This window comes from Aulonocara stuartgranti (genome assembly GCF_965226115.1).
Source record: "Aulonocara stuartgranti genome assembly, chromosome: 4".
In the NCBI taxonomy this organism is placed as follows: domain Eukaryota; kingdom Metazoa; phylum Chordata; class Actinopteri; order Cichliformes; family Cichlidae; genus Aulonocara; species Aulonocara stuartgranti.
In genome coordinates, this window is record NC_138942.1 from 1553310 (window position 1) to 1570218 (window position 16909).

The 16909-nt window shown below is 41.4% G+C and overlaps 1 protein-coding gene across 1 annotated transcript; it reads right to left on the minus strand.

Moving 5' to 3' along the window:
- Positions 1 to 13548: 13548 nt before the first annotated feature.
- On the minus strand, positions 13549 to 16140 carry LOC309705631 (GTPase IMAP family member 9-like; the record flags this gene model as incomplete). Its single annotated transcript, XM_082531542.1, has 4 exons — positions 13549 to 14363; positions 14951 to 15116; positions 15946 to 16064; positions 16116 to 16140. 4 exons carry the CDS (start codon positions 16138 to 16140, stop codon positions 13549 to 13551), a joined length of 1125 nt encoding a protein of 374 aa, XP_082387668.1.
- Positions 16141 to 16909: the final 769 nt, after the last annotated feature.

Below are 16909 nucleotides of genomic sequence, written 5' to 3' on the forward strand. Positions count from 1 at the left end.
CTGCGAGGAAGGAAATATAAAACATGAAGGCAGGAGGAATGAACAATCAGCGTTTATTAACAAGGAAACACAAAATCCTTTCAGCAGAGACACAAAACAAGATTCCCAAAAATGCAGAGTGGGAAACCACAGAGTGCAAGACGATGGATCAGACAAACATTAAGAGAAGGCTCTGAATTGACCGACGTGACCTGAACATGTCTGTGCAGCAGCCATAATCACAGCTGGTAGGATGAACACTAAAGAAAGGTTCCTTGGTGCTTCCTTTGTTACCTCCTTTAGTAGAGGAGACACTGGAGCATCCATATACGAAGGAGATAATCCACAGTTAAGCACCATCAGCAGCTGATGTGTGGTAGTCTGATGCTCTGAGCACCATGCTTGTGTGTTCATGGTCTTATAGAGTGATTGGACGCAGGTGAAGACAATCAAACACGTGATTTCAAACAAACTTTTGTCACTTTGTCATTATGAGGTGTTGTACGAGAATTTAAAGACGAAAAATCAAAAGGCTGTAACATGAAAAAATGTGGAAAGCTTTCTGAATTAAGCAGATCTTTCATTGGATAAAGCAAATAAAAAAGTTTCTATTTATTTTCATGTGCATATCACAGTAAGTGGCATAAAACTGACCAAAATCATCTCTACACAAATGTAAACATGTTCAGTTACAGATCAGGGGCCTGTTCTTCGTACCTCGCTAAGTAGGTTAGCCGGATTAGATTGTTGACGATTTCGCGTGATCCTGGATCAGTCGGTTCCCCGAAGCTCATCCGGGACTTGCTGTCATAGCAACAGAGCCGTAAGCGTAAACCTGCTCGGGAGCAGGTTCACTTTATGTAAACAGGATTAGATCGCGGCCACGCAGGTATGTCCGCTTCATTTATACGAAAGCAACAGCGATATTTTTCCACTGTTTCACCATAAATAAATATTATCAATGTAACTAAAGACAATGCAGCACCTGATCCATTTATTGATTTCACACAGATACATACAGGTCATTTCCTAAAAAAGGGAAATGAACTATTAACATTCTATTACATGTATGTGATTATTACAGATTTAATTCATATTTCAGAGTAGTAATTGTAAATTACTTCGTGTAATCAAGATGAGAGACCACGGCTATAAAAGCGAAGGTGGATTTGGGAAGTCTGTCGCAGCCATGTCCTGTCCGTATACGCGAGCCACCCATTGCGGAAGGTGCAAGATTGATAAGGAGAGTCCTCAGAATTCAGCGTATATTGCGGGATAGACAGGATCCTTTAGCTCAGCGCGACAGTGTGCTCATAGAGAGATATCGATTTTCCCGTGAGGGTATTATTTACTTAACCAACTTGTTGACGAGGGGGTGCAGGACCACCACCTGTCTTTTTTTCCTCTGCCCTTTTCTTGGTTGCTGTTATGAACAAACTAACAGAGTATTACAGGCCAGTATTACCTTGCCAAGAGACGCAAAGCAATCTAAGAGATAAATATTACCATTCTGTAGAATACTCCTGTATTCCACTTTTACTTGTTCCCATGTTCTTGTGGGTCCTGTTGTGGCTCTAATGTGAAAGGGGATATAATGTAACATATTATAATATAATATAATGCCATATGATATTGGACAATATAGTGTCATATGATAGATCTACCCTACCGCCTACTGGTGTTGGCCAGAGGGGCCGATGGCGCGATATGGCAGCCTGGCTACAACCGTAGCTGCCTCCACCAGTGTGTGAATGTGGGAGTGAATGAATAGTGGTATCGTAAAGCGCTTTGGGTGCCTTGGAAAGCGCTATATAAATCCAATCCATTATTATTATTATTATTAAATTACCTACGAGTTTGATTTGTCAGCAACTTTCTGCCAGCCCTCTCTCCTTGCTTTTGCAGCCTTTGCAGTGTTCTCTTGCGTTTTAATTAAACTCTGAAACTCCTGAAATCCCTCACTCAAGAGTTCTTGCTCTGCTGCCGGAAAATACCGAGCACGCCCCTTCGACATTTTCGCCGACCAATCAGCGGGTTGCCGATCAATGTTTCTACTATCGATGCGTAGCCCCTTTTACGACGCCCAGTGATGTCACATTCCTGCGTCCAGCTGTAGTAATCGTCAACAGCAAGTGTGTTCGGGGAACCGGATTAGCGAGCTCACGGTTAGCGCGATGATTTGATCTTGGATGTGTCATTTGATCTTGGATGTAGTAAGCGACGTACGAAGAACGGGCCCCAGCTCTGTTTTACTCACTTATTTTATGGATTTTCGTAATTGTTCTGTTTACATTGGTTACGTTGTTCTCTCTCGTGCCATCTCATTTTTGGAAGAATAACCTCTTTAATCTCAAATGTACCTTCTAATATCTTTGGGTTTTTTTTTTCAGATCTGGGACTGAGGAGCAGACTGAGAGATAAGTGGATATATGGAAATGTATATAAACTAGGGATGCACCGATACTGATAGGTATCGGTGCATCCCTAATATAAACATATTAACTCGTACTTATAGTAGTAACTCTCACTTATTTCACATTGTTATGAAATAAAATTATACATATTATTCTGTATAGATAGAACAAAAATTATGAGTAATGAATTACCAGGCTTGTTTTTTCATGTATTACTAAAACAATAATCACTGTGCAGCCACACTCTGTCTTTTTCACTCTATAACTAACTATAATCTTTACAACTAAATTTAATTAGATAATATTTTGTAACTGTTAGGTGTCTTCTTAATTTGGAAACGTGGATAATAACGAGAAGTGTAGCCTGAACACATACTGTAATGTCCTCTGCCTCTAACGCCTTGCTAGAGTCGACATTCAGACTCAACTCCTCTTCAAAATGACCACGCAGACACGAGGGTTTGACTTCACTCGGTTTACTTAGGCCAGTTGAAGTAGAATAAAACTGAGAAAACAACATGAAATGCTCTTAGAAATCAAAGACAAGGACAAATACACAATAACAGTACAAATGACTTGTTTAGCCAAAAGCGTTAGCGAATCCTCTCTTTACAACCATTTCTATTAAGCAAACACTGCAATCGCATTTCAAGTAGATTTTGTTCATTAGTAAGGATGGAACAGAATTTCATACCGACAACGCCCTTAAAGACCATCTTAAGGGAGACAATTGTTACTACAGCAGAGAACAGAAGTCTTTTCCCCAAACAATAGCATGCACTTTCTGATGACATCATAGAACAGAGACAGATTTGCGCTCGTTACACCAGGTCATGCCAGAAGGAGGCACTAAAGAGCAACTTTCTCAGGGAAAATCTATTTAAACAGAACACAGTTACATGGTGACAGACAGTGTTGGGGTGTAACGGAATACATGTACCGCCGTTACGTATTTAAAATACAAAATATGAGTAACTGTATTCCGTTACAGTTACCGTTTAAAAAGGTGGTATTCAGAATACAGTTACTTTGTTGAAATAAATGGATTACACTGCGGTACTTTCCTGTTTCATATTGTCGTGGGTCAGGACTGTTTGGGTTTTGTTTGACAGCTACGTTCTGTTGTTCCAGGCGGCAGCGTTACGGCTGCCATGGTTACAGGGCGACGCTCTCTCTCTCTGCGACTGTGTGTTTCCTGGGTGAGAGAGCGCCTTTTCGTTGTTGTTGTTGTTGTGCTAAGCTAACAGGCAGAATGCTACAAGCATAGCTCTAAAGAATGTAGCATCATGGGCAGTGTAGTCCGTGCTGCAGGGAGAATGGACTGCCATACACGTTATGGGTCTGTGAGCGAGGAGGGAGAAAAAGGGGAGTGGAAAGGTACGAGTTGTCATCGAGGAAAAACGGGAGCTGGAAACATGTAAATATAATAATAACCACTGCAGCCAAGAAGAGAGCCTGACGAGCCCAGTTGTAAGTAAGCTATTAAGACTCGACTGTACACCGTGTTCCTGTTTTCCTCCGAAAACAATAAGTTCCGTTGGAGCCTTTCAACGCCTCTCTCTGTCTCTCGCAAGAAAAGTTGACCCACACAACAAAGTAAAGCTATTTTTCAGCTACGAGCCGACAGGGACCCCGCCCTATTAGTCAGAGGTCCCTTTACTACAGTTCGGAGTCGCGGACCTTCAGTAACAGTAATAAATCACACAGCAATAGTACATTCATGTTGTTGTAAAAAGCATGATAATATATTAAGTAATCCAAAGTATTCAGAATACGTTACTGTCATTGAGTAACGTAACGGAATACGTTACAGAATACATTTTGGGGCATGTAATCTGTATTCTGTAATGGAATACATTTTAAAAGTAACCTTCTCAACACTGGTGACAGAACACTCCCCGTCTGAAACCCAGCGGGTTTCACCTACTAATATGACAAGGTCAAACACATTTCAGTCATCTGGAGGAATGAGCAAGATCATCTCATTCACAGGTCGGACGTAAAGCTTTGGTTCCTCTTTCTTGATGACCTTTACTTGCACTTTGCGCACCCTTCCATCTTTACTGGGATACACATCAACGATAATTCCTAAGGGCCATTCGTTCCTACTGCACTGACTGTCCTTAAGAAGCACCACACTTCCTTGCTTAAGGTTTGGCCGGTCAGATGTCCACTTTGTTCGACACTGTAGCGTTGACAGATACTGTTTCCGCCACCTGTCCCAAAATGTGTTAGACAAACTTTGGACCCTGTGCCACTGTTGCTTCAATAGGTCTTTATGACCAAAATCTTCTTCTGGTACTGGGAATGGACCTACTTTCTGGCTTCTTGAAGCAATGAAGCAGGTGTAAGAATGAAAGGATCTGTAGGATCGTTTGACACAGGCACAAGTGGTCGACTGTTCACTATGGCTGAAACCTCAGCTATGAATGTTGTGAGTACCTCATGTGTGAGTTTGGAGGAGCCCATTTGAAGAAGCATCAAGTCCAGGATACGACGTGTGATGCCGATCATCCTTTCCCATGCTCCTCCCATATGAGAGGAATGTGGTGTGTTGAAGGTCCACATACATCCATGTTCTGACAGAAACCTCTCCATGGCTTTCCCATCAAGATTTGAGGGAATCCCCATATCTTTGCAAGCTCTGGTGAAATTAGAGCATATGTTTTGCAAATGCCCTCGAATCGCCATAAACCTTCTGAATGCGTTTATGAAACTGGAGGAAACCAATGACTCAGTTACCTCAATGTGTATAGCTCTGACACACAGACAGGTGAAGAGGACAGCCCACCTCTTACTATCAGCGTGGCCTCCTCTCGTGCGACGGGCTGACACAGACCAGGGCCCAAACACGTCAATGCCGACATTGCTAAAAGGTGGTTCCATGCTGAGCCTGTTTGGTCGCAAGTCTGCCATCTTTTGAACTTCACACCTCCCTCTCAGGACAAACTGTTATGGGTAAACTGTGCAGCTGCAATGAACATGGGAAAGAAATCCATTGCAGTTATGCTGAGTAAAAATCCAACAACATGTTAGCTTAATAACAGAGTCTGCTAATTACTGATGTCACGAGACGAGCTGATCCCAGCCTAACGGAGTCCAACACAAACTCCACATGGTTAGTTGGTTCCTGTTTGCAAGACCTTGTTTCTCGTGCTTTACCTTTAGTTTTATGTCCCTATATCTCATGCCTCATTATCTAGATTTATCGACAGGGAGTGCAGAATTATTAGGCAAGTTGTATTTTTGAGGAATAATTTTATTATTGAACAACAACCATGTTCTCAATGAACCCAAAAAACTCATTAATATCAAAGCTGAATGTTTTTGGAAGTAGTTTTTAGTTTGTTTTTAGTTTGAGCTATTTTAGGGGGATATCTGTGTGTGCAGGTGACTATTACTGTGCATAATTATTAGGCAACTTAACAAAAACAAATATATACCCATTTCAATTATTTATTTTTACCAGTGACACCAATATAACATCTCCACATTCACAAATATACATTTCTGACATTCAAAAACAAAACAACAACAAATCAGCGACCAATATAGCCACCTTTCTTTGCAAGGACACTCAAAAGCCTGCCATCCATGGATTCTGTCAGTGTTTTGATCTGTTCACCATCAACATTGCGTGCAGCAGCAACCACAGCCTCCCAGACACTGTTCAGAGAGGTGTACTGTTTTCCCTCCTTGTAAATCTCACATTTGATGATGGACCACAGGTTCTCAATGGGGTTCAGATCAGGTGAACAAGGAGGCCATGTCATTAGTTTTTCTTCTTTTATACCCTTTCTTGCCAGCCACGCTGTGGAGTACTTGGACACGTGTGATGGAGCATTGTCCTGCATGAAAATCATGTTTTTCTTGAAGGATGCAGACTTCTTCCTGTACCACTGCTTGAAGAAGGTGTCTTCCAGAAACTGGCAGTAGGACTGGGAGTTGAGCTTGACTCCATCCTCAACCCAAAAAGGCCCCACAAGCTCATCTTTGATGATACCAGCCCAAACCAGTACTCCACCTCCACCTTGCTGGCGTCTGAGTCGGACTGGAGCTCTCTGCCCTTTACCAATCCAGCCACGGGCCCATCCATCTGGCCCATCAAGACTCACTCTCATTTCATCAGTCCATAAAACCTTAGAAAAACCAGTCTTGAGATATTTCTTGGCCCAGTCTTGACGTTTCAGCTTGTGTGTCTTGTTCAGTGGTGGTCGTCTTTCAGCCTTTCTTACCTTGGCCATGTCTCTGAGTATTGCACACCTTGTGCTTTTGGGCACTCCAGTGATGTTGCAGCTCTGAAATATGGCCAAACTGGTGGCAAGTGGCATCTTGGCAGCTGCACGCTTGACTTTTCTCAGTTCATGGGCAGTTATTTGGCGCCTTGGTTTTTCCACACGCTTCTTGCGACCCTGTTGACTATTTTGAATGAAACGCTTGATTGTTCGATGATCACCCTTCAGAAGCTTTGCAATTTTGAGACTGCTGCATCCCTCTGCAAGATATCTCACTATTTTTGACTTTTCTGAGCCTGTCAAGTCCTTCTTTTGACCCATTTTGCCAAAGGAAAGGACGTTGCCTAATAATTATGCACACCTGATATAGGGTGTTGATGTCATTAGACCACACCCCTTCTCATTACAGAGATGCACATCACCTAATATGCTTAATTGGTAGTAGGCTTTCGAGCCTAAACAGCTTGGAGTAAGACAACATGCATGAAGAGGATGATGTGGACAAAATACTCATTTGCCTAATAATTCTGCACTCCCTGTAGGCTGGACTGCCTGAGAATCCACTGCATGCTCCTTCAGTCTGGCTTCAGATCAGTAAATTAGCACAGTACAATAAAGAAAAACAACAACTTAAACGTGTACCTGTGGAACTCACTGCCTCTTATCAGGACCTCATCAACAAATGGAAGTTTAGAGTTTAGTTCCTGATTTTCCTTCTTGTTGTATTTGTATTTGAATGTTATTTGGAGCACTACAATGAAAAGCCTGCAATTAAAAAAGTCATTCAGACATCATTTATCACTTAGCTTTGGATGTGTGCTTAAAAAGTGCTCTGAAGTTGAAGCAACCTCGAGTTTATCAGCGAGACAAGCCTAACAGTAACAACACAAACCGATAACGGTTCCACTTTTACATGGAATTTGATAACATCTGAATGTAATAAATGAAACTGGGTAATGTTCTCCTCTTATCCTTTTCATCATTACAAGTATTGACAAGAAAAAAGGCGAATTCCTCAGAACTGAGTATTGTTTCTGTCTTTCATGTTTTTTCATTGAGCTTCTGGAACAAAGCAGTTTCCCCCGGGGACATCACAGTCTTTGGATTCTGATTCACGCTAACGCAGCATTTATTTTTTACTTTCAATGTTTGTTTTATGACTGCTGTATCAGTAAGACTTTTATATCATGTGCATGACTCCTTTAACGAGCCCTTCCTCAGTTCCTCAGAAGAGACTGATAACCACTGGAGCAAATACTCGAGCACTGCCAACACGTGGAGTGTTTGTTATCTCCTTTTAAAGCTTAGTGTCAAAGGGACACTGACACTTTCTGTCGTATTTCGGAGTATTCAAGTCTTAATTTTCCAAGTTCAGGCCATGTAATGTTCAGTGAAATTGCAACAAACTCAAGAGCTCCAGCTCAGGCTCTCTAACCCTCAGTTAGCACGTTAAAGGTTAAAGTTCATGGCAGTACAATTAGAAACAGACTGAACAAACATGGCTTGTTTGGTTTCAGATGCAGCTTTGCAAACCTGCATCTGAACAAAGCACAAGACTTCTGGACCCTGTCCTTCCCACAGACCGGACCAAAGTGGAGATGTTTTTATATTTGTGGTAATAAAAATGATCACAAGAGAACAGACAGACACCGAGCCAGCAGTATTACAAAGCCTTTATTTAAATAGTTTCTTATCATTCTCCTCTCTGTCAGATTGGACCTTTTTTTTTATTTATTGCATAGAAACAGCGTAGAGAGGACAGGAAAGCAGGGTCAGAGAGAGAGAGGGGAAGACATGTGGCAGCTGCTCAACGTACTGAGAGCAACACAGAGCAATATGATTGTTTGATTATCTGTTGATGATTAAACTGGTATCAAAGGTTGTTGCTACTTTAGAGAAGTAAAAAGTTTGATCTACAAGTTCATTTAAAAACGTTAGATATGTGCAAAGTGCAGCATAGAGAGAGAGAAAGTAAGAAAATAAAAGTGAATTCATTAATTTATAAAATCATCATTGATACGAGCACAAACTAAAGAGGAGCCACACTTCCTGTTTAGGTGTAAAAGATAACACCTCAGTGTGCACTCCTACGTTTTTACAGTAGACGTTTAGGTAACACCTTAAAACACAAAGGCAGGGGTCCCCAATCCCAGTCCACGAGGGCCGGTGTCCCTGCAGGTTTTAGACGTGTCCTTGATCCATCACAGCTGATTTAAATGGATAAATGACCTCCTCAACGTGTCTTGAAGTTCTCCAGAGGCCTGGCAATGAACTAATCATGTGATTCAGGTGTGTTGACCCAGGGTGAGATCTAAAAGCTGCAGGACACCGGCCCTCGTGGACTGGGATTGGGGACCCCTGCACTAAGGGCTTGGTTAGGATTAGACTTTATTGTCATCACACATGAATACAGGGTAATGAAATACAGTTTGCATCTAATCAGGAGTGCAATAAGAGCAGATTACATACAGATAGGGGTTAGGATAAAAGGTGGGAATCACTATGTACAGATTATGTACAATTCTAAATTGTATTTCAATATATTTTATTTGAAATGATGATGGAATTATATTAACTTACAACTACTTAACAGTAGGCACATTAGAATACAGGAGAACATGAAATATTTATACTATAAGTAAATTGAAGTACTGCACAAGTACTTTTAAGTAGTGTGCAACTTCACAGCAGTTTTGCAGAGAAACACCCAAAATTTCCCGTCTTACATCATAAATATTGTACTGGCAGATTTCTTTATTCGTGCATTAATCACATATTTTAATCATATCACTTTACTAATAGTAATATCACTTTCTCATTTAGTTGTATGCATGTGCACTACAGATGGGCCTTATGCTCTATCACACATATATGCACACACAGTGAGGCCATTGTTAGTTCATGGGAGACGTTAAAAAGATGAGACTCCTTCTGCTCATCGGGGATGTAAATCCTTAGGTGACGGCCAAGCAGTCAACATGTAAGAGTTGTGGATTGTCTTTGTCTGTGTGTGTATGTAAGATGTGTGGGTGTCGGCCGTGGGGCAGGGGTGATCCTAGTGTTTGGAATTGCGATGTGGGAACCATCCCACATTTCTATATTGATAAAAAATGAATGATATTTTTATCATAACTCTGGTTTTACGTGGCCGATCAACACAATTTAAAAACTGCTATAAAGTCCACACTTTCAGTTGTTCCGTCTGTCCTGCTCACATCTCCAATGGTTGTGCACGTTGTCATTAACGTGGCTTCACTCCACATCAGCCGCTTTGCTAAAACACCGGCACATAAGGACGCTGTCATAGCCTGTCAGCGACATTGATTAGCTGCGTATATACAAATGTGAATCGCGTGATTGGCTGGACTACGGGATAAGGCGGCATCGTTCTGATCCCATACGGGAGCAGCCAGTCACTGACTGACACTGCAAAACATGATTGTTAAAGTTTTAATGTTAATTTCAATTCAGGTGAGACTTTTTTGTTGTTGTTGTGCGCAACGCAGATTTTCTGTGCGCAGAGAGCGTGTAGCAGTGCGCAGCTTAGAGGGAACATTGATGATGATCTTATTTTTAAGAGTTTACATTTTTCTGTCTTTCATGTTTTTTCATTGAGCTTCTGGAACAAAGCAGTTTCCCCCGGGGACATCACAGTCTTTGGATTCTGATTCACGCTAACGCAGCATTTATTTTTTACTTTCAATGTTTGTTTTATAAGATAAGATAAGATAAGATAACCTTTATTAGTCCCACACGTAGGAAATTTGTTATGACTGCTGTATCAGTAAGACTTTTATATCATGTGCATGACTCCTTTAACGAGCCCTTCCTCAGTTCCTCAGAAGAGACTGATAACCACTCGAGCAAATACTCGAGCACTGCCAACACGTGGAGTGTTTGTTATCTCCTTTTAAAGCTTAGTGTCAAAGGGACACTGACACTTTCTGTCGTATTTCGGAGTATTCAAGTCTTAATTTTCCAAGTTCAGGCCATGTAATGTTCAGTGAAATTGCAACAAACTCAAGAGCTCCAGCTCAGGCTCTCTAACCCTCAGTTAGCACGTTAAAGGTTAAAGTTCATGGCAGTACAATTAGAAACAGACTGAACAAACATGGCTTGTTTGGTTTCAGATGCAGCTTTGCAAACCTGCATCTGAACAAAGCACAAGACTTCTGGACCCTGTCCTTCCCACAGACCGGACCAAAGTGGAGATGTTTTTATATCTGTGGTAATAAAAATGATCACAAGAGAACAGACAGACACCGAGCCAGCAGTATTACAAAGCCTTTATTTAAATAGTTTCTTATCATTCTCCTCTCTGTCAGATTGGACCTTTTTATTAATTTATTGCATAGAAACAGTGTAGAGAGGACAGGAAAGCAGGGTCAGAGAGAGAGAGGGGAAGACATGTGGCAGCTGCTCAACGTACTGAGAGCAACACAGAGCAATATGATTGTTTGATTATCTGTTGATGATTAAACTGGTATCAAAGGTTGTTGCTACTTTAGAGAAGTAAAAAGTTTGATCTACAAGTTCATTTAAGAACGTTAGATATGTGCAAAGTGCAGCATAGAGAAATTACATGTGTATGTGAGTATGGGTAATGCATTATATCTATATACAGGTTTAAGACACCGAAGTGTTTCCATCCACAAACATGTGAAAACCGTCTGCACTGAAGCTGAAGCACACATTTGCATTTGTATCAGGAAACAGTCCTGTAGAAACTCCTAAAGTGAGAACATGGAGTTTATCCAGGAGAACAAACACAAGAAAACCCTTGTCAGAGATTTACAGTTAACAAACAGTCAGGTGAATAAACAACACTGAGACACTTGTGTAGGTTAACGTGCTGCACGGGTGAAAAGCTCAGAGCAAATCACACCGAACTGCAGTATTCGTTTATTTTTATAGGTTACATCGTCAATATGCAAATATAATCACATTTCCTGTTACGCAGGTCCTGATGCTGTCTGTGTGTGTGTGTGTCACAAAGTATGTGTGTTGCAAGTCAATTTCTAAGAATAATATAATGCAAGTCAACTTCTGCGGATATGTATTTCTGTATTGGTCTCTTGCGGTAAATGCCAGTGTCACAGGGTCAGCTTCCTGTTTCTACAGAAAACTGTGTCTGGTGAAATATGTGTAACATAACTTTTGAAGCATAAGCAAATAAAACAATAAAAACTCCCTAACAACCCTGAAACCCAAAAATCCTTTAAAATGAGAACAAACTGTATGAATGTAGAACAGAGTCTGTGACGGCCAACAGGATCTAATCTGATCAAACTGATAGATTACCGATCTGTCCAACACACAAAAAGACATTTAAAGACATTACTGTGTGTTATCTCACAGATCACCACTGGATGTGAAAGCAGTCACAGGTTAATGAAGATAAAAGTTCACTTAGCATCCAGCAGGTCACTGCAGCAGATCCAGAGTTGGGCTTCACCTGTTTTTATCCTGTTTCAGTTGTTTCAGACTCACAAGAGGAAACATCGTAATGCCAAAATATTAGAAACATCATCTGAATCTAACATCTAGTTTTTTATTAACATGTGGCTCATACAAAACTCAAACCTTAAAGGAGACATGAAACACTACGCATATAAAGGCTAATATACACCACTGAGCCCTGCTCTCAGAAACTGACATAGACGTAACTCTGTGTGTTAAGCTGGGTTTAAGAAATAAGTGCTTAAACCTAAAGTTTAAAGCCATGTTTAGCACCATCTTCTGTCAGTACGCGACGTCACCCGGTTGGCTGGTTTGTTGGGGCTAATAGATTTACATTAGTTCATGTTAGCTAACTAGTGACAGATTGCTAACTCAGAGGAAAATGAGGACATTAAAACTAAAACTACTTTTCATGGGATCACTTTAGTGCTGCAACAATGAGTTTATGTTAAATGTGCAGTCCACTTTCACTCTGTCTCTTTAGCAGTAAGTGGCTGTTTGCTGTTTGCTTGCTGCACTCAAACGGGAAAATCCAGCTGTTAGCCGTAACGTTCGTGTTTGTAGAGCACTTTGTGAATGAGGACTGACTCTAGGAGCTGCCACACAGCCCTCAACCAACCACATGACGTAATCTTCGGTACTGACAGACGTCGGCGTTAAACATGTTTGTAAAACTTTCACTTTAATCTCTTATTTCTTAAACCCAAAACTGGCCCACTTCTCATGGTTCGCTTGTGAATGATGCTGGCCGTGATGGTGCTGAACCACACCCACTGTGATCATTCTGTGGACATAGCTCTCCATTTGTGGTTGGTCACTATTACAGTTCTTTACTGAATTTGTAGATACAGTAACTTGTTGGTCTTGTTGGGTATTGGTCCATTTGGTATGTGACAAATCACTTTTAATAACACCAGCACCTTGAGGCAGCTGTTGTTGTGATTTTCAGTTCAGTTCAATTTTATTTATTTTACACCAAATGACAAAAACTGTTGTCTCAGGGTTCTTTATACTGTACAGAAAAGATCCTCACATTATACAGAGAAAACCCCAACAATCATATGACCCTCAATGAGACAGTAGGAAGGAAAAACTCCCTTTTAACAGGAAGAAACCTCCAGCAGAACCAGGCTCAGGGAGGGGCGGGGCCATCTGCTGTGATTGGTTGGGGAAGAAGGAAGGAAGACAGGATGAAGACATGCTGTGAAAGAGAGCCAGAGATTAATAAGAACCAATGCAGAGGTGTATAAACACATGGTGAGTAAGGAAGAAACAGTCAGTGCGTGATGGGAAGCACGCAGCAGGCTACACCTATTGCAGCGTAAAAATCATGAAAACATTAACTAAAATAACTAAACCTACAACCACCATGATTTCCCCTTTATGATTTTCTAGATTTTAGATTTGGTCTGATCAGCGTAAGCAACAAAATCACTGACGCTGTCTGAAATCTATCTGCATCATGCCTGAAGTTTAATTTTAGCAAGTACGCCTAAAAACGCTATTCCCACGAACAGCATCATACCAACTACAGCTCCAACCCCAGCTCCTGTTGTAGGCGTCAGCTCGCCACCACAAATAAAATACCCTGCTGCACAGCCGACAGCCATTCCAATCAAACCACACCGGTCATAAAAAGAGCGCCACTCTTCTTCTGGCTTTGGTTTTGTTTCCTTTCGTGTTTTCAGAGCTTCCTCAGCCTCCTGGAGCATCTTAGACGTGTAGAAAGGTTGACATTTTTCTCCCGTCATCTTGTTTATAATCCCCAGCAGCTCGTCGAGTTGAGACCCTTGTTGTTCGTCTCTAATGTTAAAAACAAAGCATCTTTGCTGGAACTGATCGGTTAATCTTCTGAGGGATTTCAGTGTTTCCTGCTTGAAAGCGGCGTCGATTTCCTTCGTTTTAGTGGTGAACACCACTATAGTGTAGTCCACTGCCTGTTTACCAAACGTGTCCTGAAAAGTCTTCAGTGCGTCTAATTTCTCTTGTGAGATCTCTTTAAACCTCTCCACGAACAGGAACACATGAGGACCAGGTTCAGCATGTTTGATGGACCGCTTGATCTCTTCCACCACTTCCTTTCCATCATCATCTACTTTAAACAGACCTGGAGTGTCAACAACAACCACGTCTCGACCCGGGATGGTCTTTCTTTCCTTACGGCACTTCTTTGAGTCCTTATCAGGAGTGAATATTTCTCTGTTGCCCAGGATGATGCCTCCTAGAGTACTTTTACCCTGTCCACTCTGTCCATACAGGACGATCCTCAGCTCACCTGTTGGAAGAACGTCAGTGAGAATTAGCCGGTCTTACTCAAACCTGACAAATACATTTTTAACACTTAGACACAACATGCACCCAAATGTTTCATCCAGAAGTCATTAATCAGACTTTAAAGTGCACTAGTGCAGTATATTTTTTGTAAACTCAAGAATTTGCTTTGATGTAAAAATTCTAAAATCTAAACATGTTAAAATTAAACGCCCACTGAATTCCATCATTGTCCGACCTGATTGCCTTAAGATGTTTTAACATGCGCTGTAGGTTATTGAAGATCATTCTGATAATAAATATGTACTAGTGCTGTCAGCGTTAATCTCGTTAGAATGACGTTAACGCCATAACCGCATTAACGCGGCAAATCTCGGATCGCCCTGTGCATGGCGTTAACATCATTCTAACGAGATTAATGTTGACAGCACTAATATGTACACATATAGCAAACACAGAAATATAACACATTTTAAAAATTCTGAAATAAACTGTGGTTTGATTATTCTGGGATAACATGTTTTTTCCCCTTAAATGGTGCCACATTTGTGTTTTGTTTTTTTCCTATTTCTTGTGTTGAGCATCTGGTACCCCAGGTGATGACAATTAGGCACCTGATTAGCGGCACCTGTGAGCGTGGACCCTGCTCAGTGAGTGAGGAATGAAGGGCATTAATATTGCAAAGATGAAGATAGGCAGACTGGGTTATATTGTTTATGTTCGCGATGAAGGTAAGGATGACACTCAGACTCTCAAGCTAAAGGGAAGATATGACAACTGAGTTATTAAAAGATCACGTTAGATTTAGATGGTATAAATTTGGTGCCAAAAGGAACTAAGTCACTTGTATTGCCATTAAGTTTAAGAATGTATGTAAACCAAAGTTTAATTTTATTTAAACAGAAGTGAATGTGGGTGGGAGTATAGTAGTTGTTTTAGAAGACAAATAGAGCTGGGTGTCATCTGGGTAACAGTGATAACAGTGAAGCTGAATGTTGTATTTTTTTAAAAATATTGCAGAGACGTAGGCGATAAATTATAAAAATGGCGCGGTGGGAAGTTGTATCAAAAGCTGTAGTGTGGTCATAGAGAATGAAAATGATGGTGAAGAGTCCACAATCAGTTGCAAGAAAAATATTTTCAATGGATTGAAACTCAATGGCAGCAATGCCTTCTCAATCGTCCAGGTAAGTAAGTCTGTTCATCTGGACGTAACGTTTTCAATGGGAGAAACGTTTCGTCACTCGTCCAAGTGAGTGAGAATCCACTGACAGTAAAACAAGAATGTTCCTTACCATGCATGGAGGGTTTCAACCCAAGTCCAGCAGCCTGAGACTGTACACTAAGTGGAAGGAAGGGGGCTAAGGACTAGTGAGTGTCAAAACCACCATCTAGGATGAGACAACAAAGTTTCATAAGTACATCAGGAAGAAGCCACTACTGATAGTGTGCTCAGTGAATACTTCAGGCAACAGATGCCTGAGAAAAAAGAGGAGCAAGAACATGAACCCTTTTGGAAGGACAGACCCCTGCATGAAATGTACCACCAGCAGATAGAGGAAGTGGCTGATATCAAGAAAACCTACCAATGGACTGGAAGGGTAGGGGGTCACCCAGCAGCCCACAGGCTCCACTGGCAGCCAGCTACGCCAGAGCAGACTGAGCTCTGGGCCCAGAGACCAGAGACCCAAGGGCTTCCCACCACCTAGGGTGTTGAGAATGATCTTTTAGGACTTCCAGATACAGAGATACAAACTGGTGATGGCTAACCAGCCAGACATCGTAGCGGTGGACAAGTAGAGAAAGATGGCTGTAGTGACAGATGTAGCTATACCGAGTAATAGCAACATCAGAAAGAAAGAACATGAGGAGCCTGAGAAGTACCAAGAGCTCAGTAAGGAGCCTGAGAAGATGTTGAGGGTGAAGGTAACAGTGGTCCCAGTGGCAATCAAAGCACTTGGGGCAATACCCCCCAATCTGGGCAAGTGGCTCCACCAGACCCAACGAACAACATCCAAGATCTCTGTACATAAGAGCACAGTTGTAGGAATATCACAGATACTGCACAGGACCCTGAAGCTCCCAGGCCTTTGACAGAGGCCCACAGAAGCCCACAAGATGAGTGACAAATTTTATATAAATAGATGTATGTAAAGTTGGTGACTTTCCTAAAATTAGCCACTGTCTTGAATTTTCAGAAAGTTCATGAGAAAAATGTTCATTTATTGTCACAAGATTTTCTTTTAATGTTAAGTGTATTGTTAATGTCGTATGCATCATTCTATCACTTTTACAAAAAACCCAAACAAAACAAAAACAGTACCTGAATCTTCACAACTTAAAACATAAAGGACGTGCTTTGGAAGCATTTGGAGGGGGGAGGAGTGTGATTGTATATCTCTCTGTGTGTGTGTGTGTGTGTGTGTGTGTGTGTGTGTGTGTGTGTGTGTGTGTGTGTGTGTGTCCTGTATCAGCTGAAGAGAGAGTGTCTTTTCACCTAGTTTTAAGCAAAAGTCAACAATCCTCCAGCCAACGCAGGTGACCTTGAAG